Consider the following 20,126-nt stretch of genomic DNA (forward strand, 5'->3'; position numbering starts at 1 on the left):
CAGACGTCGCCTCAAGCAAAAATAACGACGACGTGGTCCTCCGACAGATTCAGCGCCGCGATTCGAATCCAGTCTTCTTGCCATCTCGTCTTGCATGTCTACATCCCAGCGGGATGTACCGGGTATGAAACTGGTGGCTCAGATTGGTCCGACGATGACGAAGACATGACAGTGGTGGGAGTGGTGGCGGGTGGTAAAAGAGGTGCGTCGGCTCGACAAAACTGCTGTTTGACCTCCTACCACCACTATCGATGCAACTCGTCCCTTTCTCTGCGAACATACTGTTTCGTGGCTTCGGAGTCCACTGGATTCCTGGTCTAGGAATATTTTGACTGTTCGAATGACCTCGTATTTGTAGCTCCTACTGATGAAACTGTATTTATGACTGTATTAAGTTGGCTTGTAGACCTTGATTCTGTGAAGTAACACCAAATGAAATATACTTATCAGGATCTATATCTACACATAGGTCTGAATAACAAAGGATAGCAGAATGGTACTGATAGCAGTAAACATTACAATGAACACCAGTGAGCCATGGCTCATTTTCAAGTCTCTGGTTTGCACAGGAGTAGCATTCTCCATCTCAGTCAACACTTCATCAACATGTGCTCCCTCTAGTGCATTACCCAGTGAAGAGGTGGTCTTCTTGCTCAAGGAACAATGCCCATCATCCAGGTTGACTGATGCCAGCTTGGATACAGTGCCATTTAAAGGCATCCAATCTATTACATTTTATCAGTGGCCATACACACAATGAACCCAGATATCCCTACCTCCTGTGGAAATGTCGAGGATCTCCATGAGCGGCCACCCAAAATACTCACAGACATCTGCACCACCACAGGCTGGGTTGAATCTATAGTCGGCATTCAACTTGGGTATGGTTGTAAGCACCATTTTAGAGAAAGGCTGTCTCCATGAAACCTCCCATGTAGAAAGCTTCACACCAAAAACTTCCTCTACTTCAACTGAAGACATTTCTGAGTCCCCATCATAGAACCATGTGAAGACAGCCTGCCAGGACACCTTGTTGGTCTGATAATCAATGGAGGGAGTGCTTATTAACAATGAGAGTGTGTGATGGTCTTCAGCCATGAATGTATTGCAGAGACGAAAAGGGTCATACCTCTCTTCTGGTATGACAGATAGGCTAAAGTGTATTTTGTCTAAATATACTTGTTAGTTGATAGTTGCTTGTTAGTCAACAGACACCCACCTATTAGAAGTAGCTCGTCATCATCAACATGATCCCTGGAGTGGATACAAGATTGTAGTTGGGAAGCTTGCGCAATCCACGAATTCAAAATCCCGTCAAATGAATGTGACTGGATCTCAGCATAATAGGACAGAGTCCCAGCATACGGTAAAGGAACCATTACTGAACCACTATCAATGAACAATTAGCAAGGAGATATAAGATCAAAGTAACAACGGACTTGTTTGTCGAGGGCAACGAAAGTATAGTGTGACCTTCCCAGTACACCTCCCATTTGTCTAATCTAGCCTGGACTCTGCCCACCAAAGTCCCCCTGGATGAGGTCAATACACTACCTGGTGCATAAGGTTGATTTTGTGGATGGAAGAGTGAAGAATGTTTAGACCAAATGATGTGTTTGATGGCATCATACACATTGCATAAATTGTCCTTTTGCAAAGTCAGCGATGAGGACCATCTGTTGATTTGGCTGAGAAGTGGCTCCCTGGTCAGTGAGACCCAGAGATTGATGTGGTTCCATAGTATATCAGAGATATACACAAAAGAAACCCCAATGCCATACAAGTTAGATACTGTAGGTGTCATGACAATTTGCCCATGTTCATTGAGCTGGATAGGACTTGGCTTCAAAATTATCAGTATACATCCAGAGTATCCATGACTTTACTGACATTTACCAGGCCTCCCAGATCAGGAAGGGTGTAGTGCCTGGACAAATACTCTGTGACTGACTACAGAATGGATACTCAGGTGTATCCTTCTGGACACCAGCAGACCATACCTCTAAATCATAGAACTACACATTAGCACAACCAGAGATTAGCTGTGTTTGTACAAAATATCAAAGAGAAGATATTTTACCAGTTGGATATAGAATCGTACAAATTGCTTTGCAGTCAAATTACTTTCATAATCATAGAAAGAGATCTGGGTGGTACCTGTACATGGAAGTTAGACTAAACTAAAGACAAAGGGACCAGCATCCTCACCATGAAATATGATGGCTGGAAAGTTTGGTGATCTGCAGATGCCAAAGATTTGTGCGATGTTTGGGTGCCTACACAAAGCATCACTTGATGATTACTGGACAGACATGGAAAGCCAAACTTTATATTAATCAAAGCATCTGCATCATCATTGAATTGCTAGATTACAAATATGATATTCACTTTGCGAGTGAATAAGATAGTAACAGAGACTTACTTTCAGTATAACTTCTTTATTATGATGAGAATGTTGGTATACACGAATGATTTTTGCTGAGCTGCTGCTCTCGACTGTGCAGTATCTGTCTTCGTATACAGGGCCAAAGCGATGCCAAGGAGACACGGCCCTTCCTACATAGATCTCCCACTGGGAAAGTTCTCGAACCTGCAAATAAGATATAGACCTGTTTGATATGAGAACCACCTACCTGTCCTTTATGATCTCCTTTCAGATCCTGAAGCTTCTCACAAATCTGGGCCACATTTTCCTTCTGGATATCACCCAAGGAACGTATCTCGCCTCGAATGCAGTGAGCTTGAGATTGGACAGTGGTACTCAGTGCATCCCGCATCTCAGATATCGCGTGCCTTGCATCGGTAGTAACCAGAACCTTGAAAGGAACCGATAGTCAATACAAATAACAGTGCATGCAAGGCCAAGTGCATACAAGGAAATCCGCCTTAATGTTGTTCACTCGCTGTTTGTATCCATCGATAGCACCGGAAACCTTCTTCGTTTTCAGGAATCGTGTAATCCTTTTGGACTTCAAATTGCATCGAGTGGTGTTTATTTCAGCAATTAAACTCTCCAGGTATCTGGACAGAAGCTTCGGTAAGTGGGGCTCAGAGATTTGTACATGTCAACTCACGCCTGAAGCTCCATACATACATCGTGGAAACATGTCGCGCTCGTATCACCGTGCGCTTGAACAGTTTCCTTGATGATTCGTATTGTCGTTCCAATGCTCTCTGCCAAGTCCTGAAGGTCCTCATTGTTCTTGCCAGCTAACTAGACCCCCGCTCAATACCATACAGCAGCGCTTAACAGCACGTACCTCAATGACCTCAAGAATTGACGCGATACACCCTGCAACACCCTTGATGTACGGAAATGGGGCCATTTCACCCGCAGCCGCGGTAAGCTTTGCAAATTGTATCCATGCACCGATATTCGAATCTCCCGACATCCCGGTGGTGGTGGTGAGAGGGTGGTTCTGCCGTTGGCACAGCCGAGCCTAGCACGGTATAAATATCATGCCGTTATGCTGTTTCCGAGCTGTTGAGATCACATGCATGGGAAGCTCGAGCTGAATCAAAAGGTCTAGCGACTTTATAGGGTCATGGATGTGGATAGAGGACTCAAATGCAGGTGAGCACACCTCCAGGCCTATATCCGCCATATGTTGAAAAATGACGGGGTTCGTACAACTTTGAGCAGAGGCGATGTCCGTACCATTAGAATATCCATCAGAACAAGCACGTTTACGTAGCAGGGTCACGATGAGAAGGTCAAAACAACAGCGTTGATAGTCGCATTCAAAAGAGATGCTGTTAGGTTTATTTTAGGACGATAAAGCAGTCTATGTTAGAAGTATTTTAGACTGCACAATGACAGGTCAGTATACAAACCGAAGGGCAAACACAAAACACGCACATTACATGTCCGGTGGCATCACTCAGACTGGGGAACGAATCTATAGAAGTTACAGATGCCATGATGATACAATTCCGCGATAAACATTAGGAAATCTATGAATGTGCATTCGCGAAATTTAGGCATTGACTAGCGGAGTTTCACTCGATGATGTTGAGTTCGTTTTCGTGCTTTGGCCAGTTATCCTTGTACATATTCCGGAATCTGAAGATAGAATTCATTCAGGAAGGGTTTCCTATAATGATTCTAGAGAAGCCATACCGTGCCAGCTCATCGACGTACAAGGACTGAACGCACCTAATCTCGTCTATATCGGATTTGCGGATCTGCTTGTGAATAGGTCGACCGACTAGAAAATAGGAAGCGCTCAGAAATTAGACGGAAATTTAACAGAAAAGTGCGAGGAACTCACAAGTAAGACATGCAGCAATTTTGACGCTGATATGAACTCGTATGGTTGTGCTAACGTAGTAACACCCGTCACAGATACAGAGAGTACAGGGTGCAGATTTGGGCTGCCCCTACGTCGGATACGCGGAGAGGGTGCCAAGTAAGGGCCTGGGGCGGGAGGTAGGTGCATATGTCGGATTCGGGCAGGGATAGTGGTAGCGGGGTCATCATTGGTTATATCATGGGTTTTCCTGGCATCGTTAATTGAGTCCATGGGAGGGTAGTCGACACCCAGAAGGGCGTAACCGTCGTGACCGAAGTGCCCCGATTTCCACCCTGCCCTCCCGCTTGTACCGTCCTCCGCAACACACATTCCAAATGCCTCTCTCTCGCTACCACAGCCATACTTCACCCTCTAACACGGCTCTCCTTTGTGTTTCAAGTTCCCCCCTGCACTCCCGTTGTAGTCGTCACCATTCCGGCCGTTGTCGTCGCCGTCATAGTTAGGATTCCGTTACAGGTCCTCCCCCGCTATGAGATAGGGTCCGATATTGAATCTCAGGTGATATACCATGTCTCCCACATCCAAGGATTGCATGCCCAACGACGATTGAGGTCGATGTGCATGTGGGGGATATGGGATGGGTCGCGCTGGAGCATTGGGGGCCGTAATTGTACAGTTCCAGGGGGGATGGTGGGCGTAGTAATGGGACGTGCAGTGTCCATATCTGGCGTCGCTGAGGGGTTCGAAGGATGGGTTGCCTCACATGAGGACTTACACAGGGTGTAGGGGGTGAAGTGGTCGCAATCTGGGTCTCTTGAAACCACCAGACGCCAAAAAGACCTAAAAAAAATGTATTAGTATAGAAGATAAATAAAACGTACCATAAACCCATGAAAATGGGCAAAAGGAACGAGCGAGAGGGCAGGAACCAAAGTAGTAGTGGTGGAAGGAACGGGACGCGCATCGGCCCGACAACCGGTAGCGAGCTGCTCCTTAACCTCCTACCACCACCGTGGATGCAACCCCTTTCTTTCTCTGCGAAAATTCTATCACGTCTCTCGATGTTGAATAGGATTATTCTATATAAGACTCGTATCTCATATGTCTAGAAAACAATCCCTTGAATTTGGGTATGTATCAGGTGCGTTCTTTAGTTGGACGTATATATCGCGAAAGCTGATCGATTTCAGAGACTTCTTTTATATTTTTGCCTGAAAATTGGCTTTTCTGTGCTCGATATCGCCTACCATCGTTTGCCAACACAGATCCCTTTCATTCAACTCGAGGACACTGGTCGAGCAACGACTGCTATGCAGGAGTAAAGCGAAAGAAACCGCGAGCGGAAGGCCATTTCCTATCCTAATGACGTCTAGTGGCCTGTGCGTTCACTGTATGCGAGGAATACTGGTGTATTGGAGGCCACCTCTCTGTATGTTTCTCATACCACCATGGAGATACCCCAAGTTCTGATTTCTATTCATAGGCAAGGCGGTGTGAATAGTTCTCAGCGTGCACATCAACCCTCGTGCGCCTTTCGTTGGTCGAGGGTCATCCGAGTCACCCATATCTTTTCAAACCCCGAATCCACAATGATTCAGGAATTACGGACTCAGTGTACTGCCATCTTCTCTGCGGTGACCAATGTTGACTCGAGTATTTTTACAGAGGTATATATTATTCCACGACCAAGGACCGCATTTCACGTTCACGTCCTCTCCAGGCAGAAACAACAGCCGGCGCGAGCATCACTGTTCTGGCACTTCCTGGCGCCATCAATCTCTCAACACGACGCAACTCACTAACTCTTGCCTGGGCAAAACGGTGACCCCAGCCCTCCACCGGTACCACGGCTTTTGCGATCGTGTGGAGGCGAGCCTACAGCTTCTGCGTCGGATTAAAAAACGAGTCGGGAACCCTATCTTACCTCCATGCAGTCGTCTCAGACGGAGATGCTACCTCAGAAGACAGGATTCGTACCGGGAGTGCAGCATCTAGATGTCTCGCAATAGGAATCATGCCTCGTATTCAGATCTTCTCAACGGTAAGGAAATGAACAATAATCATAAGAAACTGCTAATGGATGCTCGCTTAGGCATCCGCCACTGTGCCTACATGCGGAGCTGTCGGAGCATCGCTCTAATGACAGAACCTCCATTACGCATATCCCGATAACTAGTGCACCAGCCACCACCCGTATTGCTACCGCCACGAACCTCTTCCACGCATCAGCACAACGCGTCGCCCACCTAAGTTCTGCCCTCCGCTGGTACTTTTGCAATCCTTCTCCCTCAGCCTCAGTTCCTTCTGGTAGCCACGCTCCCTCCAGGTCGGGCCCAGGGGATTCGTGACGCAAGGATCCATGCTACAACGATGGATGGTCTGTTATAAGGTCAGTTGCCATTAATGCAAGGAAGCAGTGAATGACTAACCAAATCTGATCTGATAGATCTCTACGTATTTGGGCTGAGACGAGGTCGCGTCATACTCAGGAAGCGTGGCGTCTGCTGCTTTGAAGTCGCTCGCAGTGGCAGATAAGGGAGGCTCAATTTCTGAGCCTAAACCCATGGCGGGTGTGGGTGGGTATGACATCAGCGTAGCCGACAATAGATCGGTTTGCCGTCTCAGCCTTGGTCACCCAGGAGCTATAAAGTCATCAGCACGACTGTTGCGATACTGCTTATTACCAGGAGAAGAGACTGCGCCGTTCGGTTATTGGGGCCGGTTCCTTCGTGATGTTTTCTCGTTGCCGTAGCTACAGACACTCTTCAAGGTTCTCCCAGAACAGCCGAATGACGATTTTCTTTGTTTGTTGAAATGCCTTCTGTGATTGTGATGGTCCGGTTCCTCGCCTGTTTCAACGGTGAGTAATAAAGTATTGGAGATGTTAATACTTTGGTGGGACTCCACGTTATATTGACTGACGCTATTCATTTTACATAGTTCGGCTTTATGAAGTCGTCTGGCCCTTCTCCTAATCTTAACCAAGGGTACCGTATTTCCATCCGATTGACGATTTATCGCAATGTAACTATTTCTCGAAATCGATATGGCTCAAATTGACAAGCCACCTTCAATGCTCCTGAAACTACGCTACAATTTTGGAAGACCTTTATTAGCACTCCGTACACATCTTGTGGGGCACGAAAAGGTTGTCTTCCTGTTCTTCGTCTATCATTCTCTCCATTTCATCTCAATTAAACGCTCCATTTCGAGACCTCCATTTTCCGCCATCCCCTAATTGCGCAAATGCACGTGGAAGCCATCCGAAGTATGTATTCATCCCATTGGACCTCATTCCCATCTCCTTACTCACCCTCTATATCAGCCTTGAATGCCTCAGGACATCTCCAGATTCAATTTTGGCTTGAGAGTGTCTCCTACTTCTAATCGTGAGCTTCTTTCGTCGATTTTGTCCACCAAGTCTTCACAATTACCCCTTATAGCCCACTTCTCTCCGCGATACATCAGGCATCTGCAAAGACTCGCAGAATCAGAAGGTCGTTACTACCATAGACAGGTGGTCCTCTATCGGACCTCGCCAGCCTTCCTTGCTGGGAAACTTCAGGCAGAAGCCCTAATTCGCCCAGAGCTCGTACCCCTAGGAGCGGAGGTTATCAAAATAGATGATTACCTTAAGGACAGACGCTTCGTTGCCAGCCTATTCCGATATACCCTCGTCAATACCTTATTTCGGGCGGCGCTCTGGCGAACCATAGCAGTCTATATGGAGGACAGCCGTACTAGATAACTCCATGGCATGTGCTGCGGAGAAGGTCCGCTTGATGACCGGCGTCGAAGGCTTGCTGAACACGGGGATATACCATTTGGAGAAGAGCATTCAAAAGACGGTCATTTTCACAGTCGATAGCGTTAGAGACCTTTTTGAGAGGAAATGCGTACGTTGCCTATCAAGTCTCCTATCCATGCTGATTGCATAGCAATATAGGATGGGGACCCTACGTTTTCTCAATTGCGCCTTCGAAGTAATCCAAGCAAGCCCGTCCTTGATACTTCAAGCTTAGAGTACGCTCTCGTTGCATTTGCGTTGCTTTTTGGCGCCGGCGATGCCCGAGAAGAGCACCAAGCTCGTAGCCACCTGACTAGAAAGTTCATGGAGGCCAAGAATCACGCTATGCCAAAGATCAATGGCCTGCTCCTTCATCTTCTCACTAGATGGCTTTGCTTTTTGGTATTCCTCTTCCTCTTCCACTTCGTGTATGTCTCTCACTTTCTCCTTCCAGGACTTCTCTCGTAAAACAGGCTTTGCAAGGGTTAACCTTGACATGATCACACGTCTACCACACGACCAACCTATCAGAAACCTGGATGAGAAGAATCGACTGCTGCAGAAGACCGTTGATAACGTTCCTCTGGAATGTATCATTCCTACCTTGGGTTCTCTAAAGGATTATGCTACTTTTACGAAGGCATGGGATACGTTGGACATTGCTGCACGCCAATCTGGAAGAGGATATAGGCAGGTTGAAGACGTAAGCTTCGTGTCCCCTCATCGGAACAAGTTCCTTTAACTGTTTTCTGTAGATCCTCGACATCGACCCCTGCGTCCAGCGTGCTAGCAGCCATTCCTGCCAAAGGCGCACAGCGAAAGCAGACAAAAACTCTTCCCCCCTGGCTGGGAAGCGTTATGATGGAAGCGTTAAATCCGATATCAAAATCTCGGTGCAACCATCGCCTCCTTCTCCTTTGGATTCGAACATTAGCGAGGTTTCCTTGTCTGGTGGAATTCGATCCTGTGAACATGACGATGATGAAGAGGCAACAGCAACAACGCGCACTAATGTCGCTGATGTCGATTCAAATGAGGACGTTGCTTCCCGGCTGGTTTGTTCTGACAAAGTAACACATCATCCTGAGACACATGAAGCATCCCCCGAGTCGTCTGTAGAAGAATTCACAGACGACGAATACGATGATAGTTTTCCAGGTCTTTTTGTAGGTGGCATATCTTTCGCAGAACCCCTTACGTCGCCGTCTACCAGAAGGCAACAGAAGTCGGCTACAAAGTCAAAGCAGCCTGCATCCACGTCGGAACCCGAGCCCCGGTGGACATATCCCATTTGTCAGGCGCAAAACTCTCACCACTTTCAAACTTATCCTCGACTCGAGGGCTCAAGGCACTTTGAAATACAAGGATTTCGAACAGGTGCATTGATCGACGTGTATTTCTTTGTCGGTCACTTACTCCGCTTCCTCAGGCCATGGCTGAACTTGATTTCGTGATCATACCCAGAGGCAAGGGGTCCATGATCTTTCGTCCTCCTGGTGGTGAGAGGCATTTTCCTTTGCTTAGATTATACTGAATAGCCTGCAGCTAGTATCAATAAGCAGCCGTTCATATGCGATCCGTATGTCGTCATTCTGACTTTGTCTTCTGATAATGAATCTAATTCCTTTATCTACAGACCTCATAACGCTAAACTTATAATCGACGACACCTTCAGGTTGCGAATACGAACAGATTTGAGTCAGCTATATGGCTGGTCTAAGTATTCGTTTGCTTTGAAGCGGGGTCGGGACGCTGTTGATTACTTTGATATTGATTAAACGATCCCGAACTAACAGAACAGTAATTCACTAAAATATAGAAGACGCATTTATGTACTCTGATCATTACTGCAACATAATATCCTTTCGTGACCGCGATGTTATTTCACATGGACAATCCCCTGCCCTCTTAGGTGCCAAGTTCGCAGAACGAACGGTTTTGCTATGTCGCAAACTCTGGATGATGCTACCAGCCATATGACCGACTGTGTTGTCATTGCCCCTCTCAAAGCTCTCCCATGAAGATTAAAAATCTATCCCCCTGCTTATAGAAAGGGTCCCTCATGATCGGGCCCTGTCATAGTAAATTAGATGCAATACGGAGATACAGACGACGTGTCAATTCTACCTGGGTACTCTCTGCTTCAAAGCCGCCGTGGATGCGAGCAGAATCATTGCAATTTTGTCGAATTTGATGAACATGCTTGAACCCAAGTCCGACGATTAATGACGAGGCAGCGAAGAAGATAGCTTAAAATAGACGTGATTCGTTTGTGAATACTATGCAGAAAAGAGCAAACCTTGCTGGGTAAAAAGGAAAAGGAAGACAATCACCAAGAAAACAGCCGCGCGTAACATCTATAATAGAATTAAATGCCAATGGAGTAAAAAATGCTGAATGTGAGGGCGAATATAAGAGGAGGCGAAAGAAATTTTGAAGTGACCGGTAAAGCCTAACATGGATCTTATACGAAAGGAGTCTCTGAGCCTTAGGCGACAATCACGATTTTGAATGCTCTGTACATTGCACACAGCAAGCACGATGGAGACGCTTCAAGGAGAACGAGATGACTACCACTAGTCGACTGAATGCTTCAGTACAGGATAGCTCCAAGTCAGTGCATGTCATGTCTCTGTGGTAGTGGTTTCAATCAAATCTGCATGACGACATCCGAGTGAGGGACCAATAAAGTCAGTAACTTTAATTTGATGAGAAAGACAAGCCTTTTCCCATGTAAGAGTGATTCTGCAGAGGGTCTGGGTTGATGTGCGCCTGAAGTGGTCTTCAGTACTATGCCGACGAAACATAATGAGCGGGTGTCAGAAGATCGCACCATATCACGAAGGGCAAAGATACTGATAATGCCAAAACGCGCAGAATCAACTCGAAGAATGGCAAATAACTGACTGCATGCAATGCTTCTCATGTTGCGGTCAATGCAGAAATGTCGCGTCTTGAACGTTGCGAAGATGATGACGATTATCATGATAATGGAGAGAAAAAAGGCCCAGCCGTTGCCCTACCTACCGTGATCTAACCAAGACACAAGAACGAGACTTCCATGATTACCACCCGGTTTATGTTATGTTTCATTTAATCCGCTGTTGGGTCTGAAGCTTCTGGATTGATTTTACTTCTGGATATGAAACCAGGATGGCTTGGCAGCATGCCCTTGCGCAGTATAGTAAACTTACGAAGACATTCAATATCCAAAACTTATCCACAAGAAAATGTATCTATTTCTTCAAATGCCTGAGAATGAACTCGACTTCCTCGTCAATAACACTGTAAAGATGGTCAACGTCATACTTCGGCACCCATCCCAGACGCTTTCCATTATCTCCAGTCAAAGCGCACCTATCAGTATACCATCAGCTCAAAGACAAAGGGCGAAAGGAAAGACGGTTCACCTGCCGGCAATCGAGATGTCCACAACCTCCCTGGGGCCGCCTTGGACCTGTGCTATCCTATCATAATCTTCTGCAGAAGGCTTGATCACTGCAGTGTCATCCACGAGACCTCTCTTGGCCAGACTCGCGGCGATGCTTTCATACAGCTTCTTCCATGAAAACTCGTTGTTCACTGCGAAGTAGTAGCCGCCCTGTTTGCCGTGGGGTACATCCTTCCCCTCGAGAATAGCGCTAGCAAGGGCCATATACAACGTTGTGACGTCCTTGATGTGGCACAATGGCCATTCCTAGCAGAACGAATCCAAGTCAGTGGATATGATTTTGAGTTGAAGGATTCACGAACATACATCGGTATCATTAGCGACTTGGTATACGCGTCTCAAGGCAAGGCCTACTCGTACAATACCTACGAATTGTATGGAGATCTTGTTCCCAAACCCTTCGCCTGGACCGTAAACCATTGGAGGAACATAGATATATGTTCGGACACCCAGCTCATCCCCAAGCTCCAGAATAGAAGTCACTGTATCGACGGGCTGCCACAAAGGTGATATAAGTATACACGTTATCCATTGCGAAAGAATGTATTACCGTTTGCATAAGAGGAATAGGCGACTTTGTCGTCTTCTGAGTGGCATACACATCATCCGTATCGTTCAGACGCTGATTGATACCGGTATGGCTAGAAAATATTTTGGCACCTGACGTCTTCCTTGTTCATGAGCAAAGGGAGTCGACATATGTGCTAGCGCAAGACTAACATGGACGAAATGAACGTTTTCCCCCGTCTTTTGCTTAACGGTAGCGAGACCTCGGATGAACGCTTCTGGTGGAACAAAACTGAATGCGTCCGCGAGATGCAGAACAATAGTCACTAGTCGACACTCAGCGTATATTCAATCATGACAATTACGCGAGACTCACGCTCAAGCTCCTCAACCGCCTTTTGGATTACGGTCTGATTCATAAGATCAAACTCGACCGGCCGTACACCTAAACTCCTGACTGCGGAAGCCTGCGATTCTGTGCGCACCAGGGCGTATATCTCCACGTTGGGTATATTGATGAGGTCATTCAGAAGTGTCCCGCCGCTACAACACGACATGATAAGTTCTAGTTCAAAACATAAATTAAAAGTATTTACTTACAGATAGCCAGAAGCGCCTGTAATGAGAAGCCGGGTCATGTCAACAATAGTAAAACCGACGAACTACAGTGTCCTTTAGTAACAAACATAAGCTGGAGCTTTGTAATTGGCACTCCAGAAAACGATTTGTCAGACTACCCGGCCCGAGCTTCCGTTGAGAAAGCAAACCAATAAAAAATCGAGCAAACCACCGGGAACGACATTTACCACCATCATGCGACCGAGAAGACCATAGTTGTCGATTATCACCTGTCGGAGTCCCCACTGGAACCGACAAGCAGAGATCAGCTAAAATACTTTTCTTGTCAGTGGTGTCCTCTCCGGAACGAGTGCCGTGGTTATTTGCGGTCTTGTCAAACATCTCCATCTCGCTGATATATCTACGGCACTTCTTGCACGGCGAAAATAAACATTCCTTCGCCTAGCCATAGTCCGTTTAGCCAGATGTTCTGTTTGTCAAGCCTTGATATCCTCGATTGTAGACATCGCCATTGAGACACTCCCACGCCGTTCCTCGCAAGGACGTGAAAATAGGATTGATGAAGAAATAAAGCCTTGCGTAAAATCCGAAAACGTCTCTTACTTGCCAAGGCGTTGTAGCAGCTCCTGGCGAGCCAAGGTGTTCCTATTAAAAAATGTATTAAACGGAGATACCTTACGACTGCTGAGCATCAGCATCAGTCAAACCTCCTACGCGACGCAATGCGGTCTCAGCTGCGTTGACGCCTTCTGGCATGCCTATCAGTTTTGAATGATCCAACCCCCGTCGATAAAATTCCCGCGCCATCGATCTGTCACCGTTCATCTGTAGATCAAAGATAAGAACCATGCCTTGCCATAGCCAAGAAGTATGTTTACCTCACGGAGCATGCCAATATTGAACAGGGCTGCGGCATATGCATACTCGCATATGGGAATGGGCTCATATTGCCGGCGTGTCCGTTGCAAGATAGCTAAAGCCTGCTTTGCCCACGACTCGGCTTGTTGCAGCTTCTCCGGAGTGGGTTTTCCTCGGATAATTAACTCGGATAGGTTACCCATCATCTGTGCGCCTACGCAAGCAACCTATGGAATAACTCTAACCACTTGGAGCAGAAAAGCCTCACCTCTGCATTGGTCATCCGGAGGTGATGTTTGTGGCGGTGGCGGAATCAAGATGGATATAGCTTGAAGATACAGCGGCATGGCAAATCTAAATTATGGTCAATATATGCATGCGAACAGCAAAAACAAGACTAACTCGACTTTTCCAATCCGAGCATAGAAGACAGCGAGTGCTTCGAGAGGAGCACCAACGTCCGTCTTGTCAACCCATGGTGGCAGCTCGAGCTCTGCAAGCGTCACCTGGTTATCACTCGTAATATCCTCGCGGGGATTAATTACTCCAGCATTTGCATCCTTCACGAGCCTCAGCACCTCTTCGACGCCCCACGACAGCCACTTCTCCTCCTCATCCGCGGACTTCTGCAGCTCCTCCGCGACTTCTCCCAGCTTCCCTGCGATAGCTACCGCACGGAGTCTTTCCGGCCCTGAGAGGGTCGCGATTGCCTCTTGCATGCGAGTCAAGCAGTCCGCGTAGACTTCGTAAGCTTTTTGTTTTTCATTCTGGCTCTCGAGTGACTCGGAGAGGGCTACAGCGATACCGGAAATCTTGAGCCATGGTTGGTCTTTCAGCAGTTCCAAGGGGAGTTGCTTGGCCGTTTCCCAAGCTCTGTGGGGTAGCTATCGTCGGTCACCACTGAACAAACAGACGCGTAAAGAGAAGAAGGCTTACCTATAGAAGTACCGCGCACTTGTGTCCAAATCGCCCTTGTGCTTGGCTTTGACGGCGTCTCGCAGGTCCTGACGGAGTTCTTCTGGCCACATTGTTAGGGTCGCATAGAGGTCGTATCTGATTTCGCAGTCAACAATAGAACATTTGTATGACGGCAAAGGATACATACAGTCCGTACGCAGTAAGCCCTACGCCGACGAAGAGAAGCCCAGTGAAGAACGGAGACAATCGACTTGAGCTTCCGGCTCCGGCGCTGTACGTTCTACATGTTGTTGGTCGTGATCTTGGTACCAGTATTGGTGTAAACCGTGCCGGAGAGCGAAAGAGAGGTTGGGAGGCCCTCTGCAGGCGTCGTAGAGAGGACATCGTCGCCGACGATGACAACGCGCCCAAGTTTCTTTGCCGGCGCGAACTCCCGAGGATTATCAAAGCTTTTGGTAAACTGAGGTAAATATCCCAGATAAGATAGTGCCTTTCCTATTTAAGCCCTTGGTTATTAAGAACCAAAGGGCGCTTCGTGGTTCCTTTCAGTAGTATTATTACGGCTTGTGTAATTATTCGGTTATCATTTTCTGATTCAATGTGTAGCATATTACGGCCTCAATTTCCCACCTAGGTCCGGCACAGAGGTGAATTTCAGTCTCGGTTCCTGGGATGCTTTGGTGTAGACACTTTATTATTCAAGAAGTTGATGCTCGGATACTATCTGCTCAACACCGTCGAGAAACCCTGTTCATAATTCAGCAGCTCTCTTGAAGTACTCCAATATCAATTATGAATATCGTCTTCAATTTCTCACGTATCATATGAATACCTACCATCAACTGGTCGCCTTCTGAATTGAATGCCACTGGATCTGCTATGACGACCTATGTGGCGTTGACCTCAAGCATCCTAACCCTATTCCGTTGCATCTTCGCTGGTATTTAGAATCGAGTCACTTACCCTTATTTCTGATTTCTCCGACGAGTTGCTAGCGCGGATAGTTCCACGGGAGTAGTACTGCTCCGTTTTTTTAGATCTTCCCCCTTGTTGCGTCCACGTACATTTTCATCCATAGGCTGACTACTCCTTCTACCCTGCTACCTAATTAATATCGACCCGTCTTTCTACCTTTCCCCGTTGTGCAGAGCCGCCACAGATTAATGATATCTCGGCGATGTCGGTGGGGTCACAGAGACGCTCTTCTGATATTTTCCAATCGTTGCCAGCTCGCTTGGGCCCCCGCTGAAAAATTAGGCACTAACTGCTAAAGCATTCTCCTTCATCTCAACAACCGGTGCCGACGGTTACAGGGATACACATGCTACGATAGTTTTCCTTCTACACTAGAATATATTTTATCCATGTGCGCTAGGACCCGTGGGATGAACGCTAGAGACGTACAAATGATGGTCCCACGGAACCGACTACATATTGGGCATCGGCAGTCGGATTCCCCCTTCCCTTGGGTCCCAAAGATACGGGTACACGCGAAATCAGCACTGAGACCACTTTGTGGATTGTTGCTCTGGCAATTGTTCATACGACGTGCCATTCCGACGATCAGAAACGTTGCTGCTAGACTAAGGATGGGTTCAATAATCACACAAATGTATCCTGCGAATCACATCCCACCTCTCGATCTGCCTATCAGAACCTCCCCAAAGGGTGTGAATCTTCTCTTCTGAGGTGGACCTCCGTTTCACATGTCATTCAAGGCCGATCGTAGTTCGTGCGGATGTAGATGAGACGGTGTTGTGAAATTGGTGTTCTGACCGGGCAACATCCACTAAATGAATTCAATAGAGTGTTCCTTGCCCCTGTTGACCGTTGGAAATAGTGCCTGAGGTATATGTTAGTTCCGTTGTTGAATGCAGGCGCCCAATATGTATGATTGTAGTGGGTGATATATGAGCAGCAGAGAAGCGCTCGGGTTTCAGCTACCATCTATCGATGGGCAGTCCCCACCGTCTATACGGACAGAATCACCATCAGCTCTTGGAGGGGGGGTACGTTCCGACCCTTCTCCTAGCTTCCGGTCATCATTACTATGGAGATTTTGAAGTATATTTGATGAGCGGTATGGAACAAAAACGCCTTTGTGAGAGCATTGAGAATATTAGCATTTTAGCAAGTCAAAGTGAGATCGATTGCGGGGTGGGGCAAACAGAATCCGGGGAAATGAATGGATTCTTGAAACGCTGTAGTACAAGATGATGGTGAAGCAAGGGGGGGGGGAACAAGTAAGAGATATGATTCGCCTGAGACTTGCGCAAACCGGATCAGGAGTGAGTCACAGACAATGATGGCATATTCAAGATATCTGTCTGTTTTACTGCCTTCTTAGCGCTTACCTCCTCCCGGACTATCGTAGATCAGCCGTCAGCTGTGACCCGGTATAGCAAGACCCTGAGAAGGTAGCAGCCCAGAAAAGTACATGTGGTAATTTATTGTGGGACAGCAGGACCAGAAACGGTATGCCAACGAATGATTGCCATGGCGAATGTTAGGACTGGTCGATGTCAAGATGATTTCATGTTTTGGATGACAAGGATAAGGAGTACCACTTATTCGGGTCGAAGCCTTGTCCTTCTTGTTGTTGTACTCGCGTATACATAACACAACAAAACTGCCAAATTCGTTCTTTATTGTTCGTCCCCCTCTTCTTTGCTGTTAACCACCACCGCTCCCTTACTTTCCTCTAATGCCCGACACTTCTGCTCCCCAAGCCCCGCAGCAAGCAGCGGCCCCGACGAAGTCGAAACATAGCCATGCGTCGTCGACAACCGTCCAGTCTGCACCACGAAAGGTCCGGTTTAACGTCGGTGAGCTCATTGTCCTCGGTGGATTTTGTGACATAGTGTTCATTCATGCGCAGGAACCCAGTATCAGGTCCTCGACGTTGTCGGCGAGGGCGCGTATGGCATTGTCTGTTCAGCTATGCACCGACCAAGCGGTCGCAAGGTCGCCATCAAGAAAATCGCGCCATTCGACCACTCCATGTTCTGTCTGCGGACTCTCAGGGAGCTCAAACTACTCAAGTTTCTTAGCGAGGCTGGTGTGAGTGAGAATGTATGCGCTATCCTTTTTTCCTGCTTGCTTCTGTACTGAGGTCCACTAAAGATCATCTCTATTCTGGACATCATCAAGCCGTCGTCAATTGAGTCGTTCAAGGAGGTCTATCGTACGTAGCTTTCCTGTCTTTTTTCACTTGGTGCTGCGCTTACAACGACCGACAGTTATCCAAGAGCTGATGGAGACCGACATGCACCGCGTTATTCGCACGCAAGATCTATCGGACGACCACGCCCAGTATTTCATCTATCAGACCCTTCGGGCTCTTAAAGCCCTCCACTCGGCCGACGTGATACATCGAGACCTTAAGCCGTCAAATTTGTTGCTTAACGCCAACTGCGATCTCAAAGTATGCGACTTCGGCTTAGCACGGTCCGTGAAAACAGCAGAACCTTCGGGGACGGAGACTGGATTCATGACGGAATACGTTGCCACTAGATGGTATCGAGCCCCCGAAATCATGCTTACCTTCAAACAGTATACAAAAGTGCGCTTTTTTTCTTCTTCAACATCGGGTCTTTTTCCTGACAGGCAGAGTCTAGGCCATTGATGTATGGTCTGTAGGTTGTATCCTGGCGGAGATGCTCTCTGGCAAACCACTATTCCCTGGACGCGACTACCATCATCAACTCACTCTCATTCTCGATGTCTTGGGCACCCCAACTCTCGATGAGTTCTACGCCATTACGACCCGGCGATCGCGCGATTACATCCGTGCACTTCCGTTCCGTAAACGCCGGCCATTCTCCGCCATCTTCCCCAATGCAACCCCTCTCGCAATAGATTTCTTGACAAAAACTCTCGTAAGTAAACATTGCTTTACGGCTTTGCTTCTCGTCTCATCAAGTTATTCAATAGACATTCGATCCTAAGAAGCGGATATCCGTGGAGGACGCTCTGGCGCATCCCTATTTGGAGGCTTATGTGAGTCGATCCTATCGCTTGGAGACGCGCTCGGATATTAATGGCTTGTTTAACAGCATGATCCCGATGATGAACCGGTTGCACCTCCTCTCGATCCGGAGTTCTTCGAATTTGACTGTAAATAGCTTTACTTCACCTTCACCTACAACCCCACTGACTTTGAACCAAAATAGTACACAAGGACGATATCAGCCGCGAGCAGCTGAAAGAACTCCTTTATGAGGAGATCATGACCTTCCGTCCTGCCCCATTTGTATAGTTGTATCATTTTTTCTTGGTATGTCCTGACCCCTTGGAGCTCGCCGTTCGCATACTAACGTATCCCAGTTTCTCCAGTCAGCTCTTTGACGATGTTATGTTCTTACTGTCCTCATGCACGCCATCAGATATATATATCGGCTCTGTTTCTTAGATCAGACCGCCCGCTACCGCCATTGACACGCTCCCACGGACAATATCGTTCTCTCTTTGTTACCATCTTTTACGTTTCCATTCCTTGGTTTGGGTTTCCTCCAGGGCACTAGTTGCCTGGATTTCTTGTACTGGGACGTTCATGCTGGACATTCATTCATTTGACCGGGTCTGACGCCGAACTGAATCGCTTTTGCTGTGCTGTACGAATCCACTCTCTCTCCAATCTACAACTCCTTTTTGATGTCTGTTCTGCATGTTACATATATTTGTACCCCTTTCATCGACGGTTTTTTTTCGCTATCTATCGACCACTATTCATAGTACGCACTTCTTGTATAAAATATCAAAGTATCGAGGAACGCAATGTGGGGTGATATCGAAAATCTTGAAAGATTATGCCAAGACCCTGAGACGGAGAAGGTTTAAGTGCGCACCAATGGAGATCCTTCTGTCAATCAGGCTGGTGGTGATGAAGAGACTCGGCGGCGTGTGTCTGCATCATGGCTTGTGAAAATGAAATCAATCACATGCGCTAACGCACCGTAAAAAAAGCGCTCAAATAGACTAAGGTAGACGCCGGCCATGCGTAGCGTACAGCAACGCCCGTCTGCCGTGATGCGACCACACAAGTGCAAAAAATAAAACCGCTCCTCCACCCTCCGGACGGAAACATACACATACAATTGAAGATCAGCAAAATTCTAATTTGGTCGAGGATCATGCACACTGTATCGTAAAAAGGTGCCTTGATGGGTGTGTACCTGGGAAGACTGTCGGATCGGTGGTGAGAAGTCTTTACTGAGAAAGTGATGCCAGGGGTCTGAGAAGAAAGGAATGTTCATGGCTGACTCGTGGGCTTGAGGGGGAAGATGGCAGGGATTATGATTGTCCTCGGAGTTCGTGAGAGCATGGCTGAACCGTGACCCGTTGGAGGTATTATATTACTGGTAATCAGGAACCTGAACATACGTACTCCATTGCAGAAATATCGTGGCGTAGAAACAACGTAATTGCGAGCGGTGCTAAATAATTCAAAGCACATGCCGACCCTTGGCAAGACAATTTTTCTTCCAAGTACCGATGGCGAAGTCGTACACCGGTAACCGGGATATCAAAACTCCTTGAAACTGCGGTCAACGACAAAGATAGTACGCCCCATTCAAGTTCAGAAATCTCAAAGAATTTAGGTCTATTAGGTTCACGGAATGTGGGGTCGGAAGGGCTTCGAAGGCGCTGGCAACGTGCATAGCAACCTATAGCAACGTTCCTGCTGTCAGTCATTCATTCAACATATGCCGTGTACGTCATTTATTTCGAAAAAGATAAACGCTCCTGGTGAATCTTCATGATATGGCTCTCA

The 20,126-nt window shown here is 47.2% G+C and overlaps 6 protein-coding genes across 6 annotated transcripts; 2 read left to right on the top strand and 4 right to left on the bottom strand.

Annotated features, from left to right (window-relative positions):
* Window positions 1-459: 459 nt before the first annotated feature.
* On the bottom strand, window positions 460-3,392 carry EV420DRAFT_1643365 (uncharacterized protein; the record flags this gene model as incomplete). The annotated part of the gene is made up of 14 exons (XM_060477498.1): window positions 460-725; window positions 777-1,169; window positions 1,220-1,389; window positions 1,440-1,843; window positions 1,891-1,950; window positions 2,001-2,015; window positions 2,081-2,157; window positions 2,209-2,276; window positions 2,327-2,364; window positions 2,423-2,590; window positions 2,634-2,816; window positions 2,874-3,021; window positions 3,075-3,214; window positions 3,261-3,392. 14 exons carry the CDS (start codon window positions 3,390-3,392, stop codon window positions 460-462), a joined length of 2,262 nt encoding a protein of 753 aa, XP_060330310.1.
* Window positions 3,393-4,583: 1,191 nt separating this feature from the next.
* On the bottom strand, window positions 4,584-5,201 carry EV420DRAFT_1545985 (uncharacterized protein; the record flags this gene model as incomplete). Its single annotated transcript, XM_060473292.1, has 3 exons — window positions 4,907-5,201; window positions 4,736-4,877; window positions 4,584-4,714 (listed from the first exon to the last, which is right to left on the bottom strand). Coding segments are annotated over exons 1-2 (294 nt in total), but the record flags the coding sequence as incomplete, so codon positions are not given.
* Window positions 5,202-7,804: 2,603 nt separating this feature from the next.
* EV420DRAFT_406711 (uncharacterized protein) lies at window positions 7,805-9,631 on the top strand. Its single transcript, XM_060481995.1, has 4 exons — window positions 7,805-8,149; window positions 8,200-8,442; window positions 8,495-8,743; window positions 8,796-9,631. Exons 1-4 carry the CDS (start codon window positions 8,006-8,008, stop codon window positions 9,492-9,494), a joined length of 1,335 nt encoding a protein of 444 aa, XP_060330312.1. The 5' UTR covers window positions 7,805-8,005; the 3' UTR covers window positions 9,495-9,631.
* A 1,645-nt stretch (window positions 9,632-11,276) lies between these two features.
* Window positions 11,277-12,636, bottom strand: EV420DRAFT_1643368 (NAD-P-binding protein; the record flags this gene model as incomplete). The annotated part of the gene is made up of 7 exons (XM_060477499.1): window positions 11,277-11,397; window positions 11,451-11,737; window positions 11,798-11,986; window positions 12,042-12,158; window positions 12,212-12,324; window positions 12,375-12,541; window positions 12,599-12,636. The coding sequence occupies 7 exons, from the start codon at window positions 12,634-12,636 to the stop codon at window positions 11,277-11,279; spliced, it is 1,032 nt and encodes a 343-aa protein (XP_060330313.1).
* A 616-nt stretch (window positions 12,637-13,252) lies between these two features.
* EV420DRAFT_1270903 (uncharacterized protein) lies at window positions 13,253-14,737 on the bottom strand (the record flags this gene model as incomplete). Its single annotated transcript, XM_060467604.1, has 6 exons — window positions 13,253-13,402; window positions 13,456-13,649; window positions 13,704-13,789; window positions 13,838-14,308; window positions 14,372-14,488; window positions 14,541-14,737. The coding sequence occupies 6 exons, from the start codon at window positions 14,735-14,737 to the stop codon at window positions 13,253-13,255; spliced, it is 1,215 nt and encodes a 404-aa protein (XP_060330314.1).
* A 1,860-nt stretch (window positions 14,738-16,597) lies between these two features.
* On the top strand, window positions 16,598-18,840 carry EV420DRAFT_408372 (mitogen-activated protein kinase). The gene is made up of 9 exons (XM_060481999.1): window positions 16,598-17,178; window positions 17,232-17,425; window positions 17,477-17,537; window positions 17,593-17,915; window positions 17,971-18,231; window positions 18,287-18,352; window positions 18,409-18,469; window positions 18,526-18,629; window positions 18,680-18,840. The coding sequence occupies exons 1-8, from the start codon at window positions 17,058-17,060 to the stop codon at window positions 18,609-18,611; spliced, it is 1,173 nt and encodes a 390-aa protein (XP_060330315.1). The 5' UTR covers window positions 16,598-17,057; the 3' UTR covers window positions 18,612-18,629; window positions 18,680-18,840.
* The last annotated feature ends 1,286 nt before the right edge of the window (window positions 18,841-20,126 follow it).

Source organism: Desarmillaria tabescens (assembly GCF_030435595.1).
Source record: "Desarmillaria tabescens strain CCBAS 213 chromosome Unknown EV420scaffold_19, whole genome shotgun sequence".
Taxonomy (NCBI): domain Eukaryota; kingdom Fungi; phylum Basidiomycota; class Agaricomycetes; order Agaricales; family Physalacriaceae; genus Desarmillaria; species Desarmillaria tabescens.

Excerpts from the sequence above, each read along its gene's own strand:
- EV420DRAFT_406711 (XM_060481995.1), top strand. The coding sequence starts at position 8,006 with ATGGCATGTGCTGCGGAGAAGGTCCGCTTGATGACCGGCGTCGAAGGC. Across the intron at positions 8,150-8,199 it reads ACCTTTTTGAGAGGAAATGC|GATGGGGACCCTACGTTTTC; the intron begins GTACGTTGCCTA and ends ATAGCAATATAG. Across the intron at positions 8,744-8,795 it reads GATATAGGCAGGTTGAAGAC|ATCCTCGACATCGACCCCTG; the intron begins GTAAGCTTCGTG and ends TGTTTTCTGTAG.
- EV420DRAFT_408372 (XM_060481999.1), top strand. The coding sequence starts at position 17,058 with ATGCCCGACACTTCTGCTCCCCAAGCCCCGCAGCAAGCAGCGGCCCCG. Across the intron at positions 17,179-17,231 it reads AAAGGTCCGGTTTAACGTCG|GAACCCAGTATCAGGTCCTC; the intron begins GTGAGCTCATTG and ends ATTCATGCGCAG. Across the intron at positions 17,916-17,970 it reads CCTTCAAACAGTATACAAAA|GCCATTGATGTATGGTCTGT; the intron begins GTGCGCTTTTTT and ends GGCAGAGTCTAG.